Consider the following 6,044-nt stretch of genomic DNA (forward strand, 5'->3'; position numbering starts at 1 on the left):
ATGCAATGTTTCCACGTTTCTTGTAGCCTGTGCACTGTCCTCGGATACAGTGCACAGGATCCGAGGTCATGTCGAAGCTTCTTACGTTGGAGCTCAAAGCTCGGATGAGTGGTCCATGCATAACATGATCCCCGCAAACATCAACCCCACAAACCGTCTGACAGCTATGCACGTCATGCCATAGCATTTTGTCTGACCCTGAGTCGCCTATTAACATAGAACCAGATCATCGCCATGACCTCCAAATTCCGCTGTCTCCGTTCGGCGCGTCTCGCAGCGCGTCACCCGTGTCCACGAAGAACATTTGCTTCAGCCGCCAATAGCCGCGCAGACCACGTTCGCATCGTCGAAGTAGGACCACGAGATGGGCTGCAGAATGAGAAGCAGACGGTGCCTCTGGCGACCAAGATCGAGCTGGTCGAGAGGCTGGCAAGGACTGGATTAACTACCATTGAGGCAGGCTCCTTCGTCTCGCCCAAATGGGTGCCACAGGTTAGACATAGGCGTCCAAGCCGGCGACATTCGCTGACCATGAAGGACAGATGGCCAACTCGGCTGACATCCTCGAGCACGTACTTTCCCGAACACCACAGTCGCCGCATCCCATCACCTACCAATGGCTCCTGCCCAACGCCAAGGGCTTCGACAACTTCCTTTCCATGTGGCAGTCCAGGTCGACACCACCACCACCATCTCCAGGCACCGATAATGGCCCCGCCCTCAACACGTCCTCCTCGGACCCCAATGCCATGCCCTCAGCATCCTCTGGCGCCGAAGCAATGGGCAAAAGCCGCAATGCAACAACACCTATACACGAGCTCTCCATCTTCACGGCGGCGACCGAATCCTTTACGCAAAAGAACACCAATTGCTCCATAGCCGAGTCGCTGAAGCGTTTCGAACCTATCATGTCCAAAGCAAAGGAGATGGACCTCAAGGTCCGGGCATACATCTCAGTCGCACTTGGCTGCCCTTACGAGGGGCCAAACGTAGACCCCCACAAGGTGGCGGAGCTGGCAGTCAGCTTGCTCGAAATGGGCGCCGACGAGATATCGGTGGCGGATACCACAGGCATGGGCACTGCGCCCAAGACGCTGGAGCTCTTGAAGACTCTGAATGCTGCTGGTGTGACCAAGGACGACCTGGCGCTGCACTTCCACGATACCTACGGTCAAGCGCTGGTCAATTCCGTCGTCGCTCTAGAACACGGCATTCGCACCTTTGATGCAGCCGTCGGTGGGCTTGGAGGCTGCCCGTTTAGTCCGGGCGCGACTGGAAATGTTGCGACTGAGGATCTGGTACACTGTTTCCATAGCTTGGGCGCCAAGACTGGTATCGATATGGAGAAGCTTGCTGAGGCAGGTGAGTGGATCTCGCAAGAGCTGGGCAGGGCGAACGATAGTAGGGCTGGCAAGGCTGCGTTGGCTCAGCTGAGGAAGTCGGCGTAGGGGGTTGGAAACAATCAAAGTTGTGTATGCCCTCGAGTATGATACAGATTGGTATAGAATATGATGCTGGAAGCCTCGGTGTTCTTGGTCGCTTGCCCCAAACTGTCATGATTCTTGTTAGGAGACCGAACCCAGATGAGGTTACTGCGCGAACAGTCAATGGCTGCTTCGATGCCCTATCATTCGAGTCTGTCTATGAACTTCTTCCCAAGGTCAGGCAATACGATGTTCACTCAGAAACCGATAATCAAGGGTAACTTGAATTCAAGAGGGAAGAAGTTGTGACACTGAAATCACTTTTAATTGTGAAAAAGGTGATGACATCAAATACTGACTTGAGGTAGTTAACTTTGAGTTCGAGTGGGTCAATCCATGGAAATGGAAGGAATGAAGTGAAAGGATGCACGTATCGCATGTGTTTACGCATACTTGTGTACAGAAGGTGGTACCTAACAAAGTACGCACTGAAGCTATACTATGGATTTGTACATGATAATTCGAAGGTAAGACACAGTGTCTACTTTCGGGTAAGCTAAGTTCCATCTTTTGTTCAGAATCTAACTCGATACTAATCACCGACATCCAGTAGCGACATTTCGGCCGCTTCTTGCTCGAGGGAACCCCACATGTTTCGTTCTACTACGACTTCTATCTCATCTCATCTCACACCATAGCTTACACAGCTAGGCCGAATTCCTCCAGATTGAATTTCGAGCACTTCGACCATCCTCGATTGACGCATAGCTCGCTAGCGACCAGCCTTGGTGTTACGTGAGTCGAGACTTTTCAAAAGTGAGGCGATTGGAAAGGTCTTGTCTAACAGCTTCTGGGCAATGGAGGTATATGACACCACCGGTGCTGACAACCCTCTAGAATACCGCTTCTTGAGATTGAAGAGTCATGCATGCATGGAACACCACCCAGCGGCCTCTGTCGACCACGGTAGAGAAATGGCGCAGGTGAACCATAGGAAGAAATGGAACAATTATTAGTAGTAGGTACAGTTGTATTGAAAATAGCTACCTCCGTCTAAAAGTTATTGACGAGATTAACATGTAGGTTAACATAGATTTGTAGAGCCTACGTACTCACCACGAAAGGACTTTCGTAACTCCCTCTAGATAAGGCCCAGGATTCCCCTTCAAACCCACGTCAGGTTGCACCCAATGTGAAAACACTCAAGGAGAGCACCCCCAAGCTCTATCGTAGTGTCAAGCAACAGCAAGAAAACAAGGTCAGAATCCCATTTATTTGTCATTATCGCAGTACACTTTACAGGCTAGTAAGTAATATGCGAGTGCACTGCGATAAACACTGGCGCTTGCGGTCTTGCATATGTTTGGCAGCCAAATTGTATACAGACCAGATAACATATTCTTCAACAACCACTTCATTCGCCTAGTATGTTCACTGTTTCGACTTGGCGCGAGTTCTCTCCCTTAACGCTTCGTGCTTTCTATCCTCTCACCTCACCACACCTTGCTTCTTCCGCTTTCCCCGTTACATCGCTATAGATGGGACTGCGAGAGCCGCGACTCTTCACACTTAATCGCGATCGTATGTCAGCATCACGCTACACTGTGCAAGCTGACATGTAAAATGTGAGCGTTCCATTATACCCGTGTTTGCAACCGCGGTCATTCTTGGGCCTAATAACTGAATCACTGACAGATCAGGTCCACGGCTTTGACGCTACTTGGCCTGCCAGTCGAGCTCTTGGATCGCATTGCTGATCAATTCCCTGGAGCAGAACAAGATGGTCGTATGCGCCAACACGACGCCAAAAGCCTCTGGCTTGTCTGCAGGAAAACCGAAATGAAGACCAGAATCTGGTCCGAAAGGAACGTCCTCTAGTATCGCATTGTTTATCGTTTATCCAAGAGCGTTCGAGAATTTTACACTAAATTGCGAACCATGAAGATCTTTACGATACGCTTGGGACAGCTGGAGCTGCATTTTCTTACTATCCCGCTCAATATAGATACCAACTTGCAACAGGCAATGTGTTACTGCCTCGAAGACTCTTTCAAGCACAGCTTCGCACAATGCTGCAGCGGTCTGCCTTGTCTGCACACAAACTTGTTCCGACGGGTCTACCGATCTTTACGGCCAGTAGCAATGTGCAGAACAGGGTTATGGTACATGGTGGCAGACCACGATTGTTGTACTGGAAGTTGTCTCGAAATCACGTTTAGAGCGACTCGACGTCGGTTGTAAGCAAGATCTTGCGCCGCTAATGCTTGACCATCTATTTACTTCTCTCAAAGCAAAGCTTTACTTTTTTGATACATTTGAAGAAGTCGTTGGACTGATTGGTGTGCGAAGTCTCGATGAGACGGTGACGGATGCCTCCATATTGCCAGTACCATTGCTGAAGCTCACATCGTTCTGTTACTACGGCAAGAAATCTGGGCGTTCGGCCTCATGTGCACGATAGTACTGGGTTCTTTCTCCCTTTCGAGTAGTCGTCACTGTAACATTTCGACCTTTGCAGCCTGAGGATGACCATTAAAGGGCTCATCGACGTCATCAGAGTACTTGCTGAAACCCTGGAATGACTGAGTTTGGAGGGCGTTGTACTAGCACAATGTACGTGGGAACATGTCCACACTAAACTGTTACCTCACGCTCCAACATTGGCGTACTTGTATCTCCCTGACTTGTGAGTGGGCGATGGCCTTTACCATCGACAACGAGGGTTATATGGCAGACTGGCAACTCGGAATCGTGATTATAGAATCCCTTACCCCGATACTTGACCAGATTCGATGTGTGGAGAAGTGGAAAACGGGTAACGTAGGTGCATAGCGAGTGGCCGGGACAAGCGAGTGGCCGGCTTTTGCCAAGACCCCACCAAAACCACGGCTACACACGACTGTACAGCACGGTTAAGAACAGCAATCAATATTTGTGATAGACTAAATTAATTAGAAACTTCTACTACATCTTGCTTGCATGTGCGCGAGTTGTGTCCTGCCTCGCCGCAGCGTCTACAGCGTTTTTGAGACGATTCGCCCACCTCAACACGCGACCTCTTCTTCGCCTTCTTCCCATCGCTGCGCGCCCCAAACTCCTTTAGAGTTGTTAGTCGAAGACCTTCCTCGACTATAAGAGTTCCCTCCTTCTATACTCGCTTTCTTTTATACGATTTACGTCGCGTAGCGGCCTCGTTAGCTGCTTTAAGCTCAGCGATACGCTTTTGCGACAACACTAAAGCATGCGCTATTATCTCTGCGCCTTTAGAGAGGCTTTTCACCGCCTCAACTATTAAAGTAGGTGAGCTATCTACATGCCTCTGAAACCTCTCAAGAACTAGCTTCGTTTAAGACCCTAGTTCTAGGGTATTGCTTAGGGTTTGCGACTGCTAGGGACCGTCCTCGACAGTAGGTAACGGTGGAGTACGCAGGCGGACGTCAAGCGTTAATACCACAGTGTCTGGGTTAAGTAGAACTAAGCCAGCGCCTCGAAATCCCCCTAGGATATTGCCCTTCGTGATAGCAGCGTTAAAAGCCGCTTTAAAGCACGGCAAGAACTCCATTTTAGTAATGCGAGTGATCTTGTTGCGCATCAGCTTCTCAGCTTAGCACCCATACGCCTTCTTCAACAGCGCAAAACACCCAACATCAAGCGGCTGCAGTAGGTGCGATGAATGCGGAGGCATGCAGAGGGTAATTATCTTCTTCTCCTCGCAGAGCTGGTGGAAATCAATCGAGTTGTGGCTCTCATGACTGTCGATAACTAGCAGGCGATAGCTGCTAACAACCCTCTTCTTTGTATGCTTGTCAAAGTGCTCTAGCCACTCAAGACTAAGCTTATTCGTTGTCTACCCGTTCTTAGAGACCCCAATAACCCAATCCTGGGGCAGGTCCTCTTCCTTGTACCAGGCGGAGAGGTAGTGCTTGCCGGCAAAGATGATAAAGGGTAGAATCGCCCACCCTATCGCGTTGATGCCCTGAATAGCTGTAACCTACTCCCGATTGCCCTGCTGCACTGTCTTTGGCCGTCCTCGACGCTCTGCTGCTGTGACTACTGCTCCAGTCGATATCACGCCCATCATAAAGCCAGTCTCATCAAAGTTGTAGGTGTCTTCGTCCTAGATGCCATACTTGGCTTTCATATTCTGTACTAGGCGGAACCAGCCTCCTATAATCTCAGAATCCTCGCAGAGAGCTCGACTATAGTCGTACTTTTGATTAAATTTGACTTTGAGCTCTAGGCGACGCTTTACGAAGTTTGCAGCCCACCTCTTGCCAACTAGGTCCTAGTTGCGGACCTAGAGCAAATTATTGGCCATCTCCTCAACGTCAGCGAGCCGAGGCGGGTATCCTTGCTCTGATAGCTTCAGAACATGTCGGACAATAGCTACCTCTTCTGATCCTCGAAGAGCTATTGAGTTGGGCATGCTATCGCGTCGATAGGGCGTTCCGGCACGTCGTCGTCTAAGCGTTCTTTCTAGCACGTTGTAGGCTTTAGCAGCGCGATATACAGTAAGTTTCGCGTCTTGTTTAAGAGCTTAAAGTGCGAGCTGTACTTGAGATTCTTTCTGGTCTAACAAGACGTTGTTACGTTGAGGCATCGCGAGGTAGGTAGAGTTTT

At 49.8% G+C, this 6,044-nt stretch overlaps 1 protein-coding gene across 1 annotated transcript; it reads left to right on the forward strand.

Moving 5' to 3' along the window:
• Positions 1-234: 234 nt before the first annotated feature.
• AA0111_g9669 (hypothetical protein) lies at positions 235-1,448 on the forward strand (the record flags this gene model as incomplete). Its single annotated transcript, XM_028656252.1, has 2 exons — positions 235-492; positions 543-1,448. 2 exons carry the CDS (start codon positions 235-237, stop codon positions 1,446-1,448), a joined length of 1,164 nt encoding a protein of 387 aa, XP_028502766.1.
• Positions 1,449-6,044: the final 4,596 nt, after the last annotated feature.

The sequence above is a fragment of the Alternaria arborescens genome (assembly GCF_004154835.1).
Source record: "Alternaria arborescens strain FERA 675 chromosome Unknown contig_28, whole genome shotgun sequence".
In the NCBI taxonomy this organism is placed as follows: Eukaryota; Fungi; Ascomycota; class Dothideomycetes; order Pleosporales; family Pleosporaceae; genus Alternaria; species Alternaria arborescens.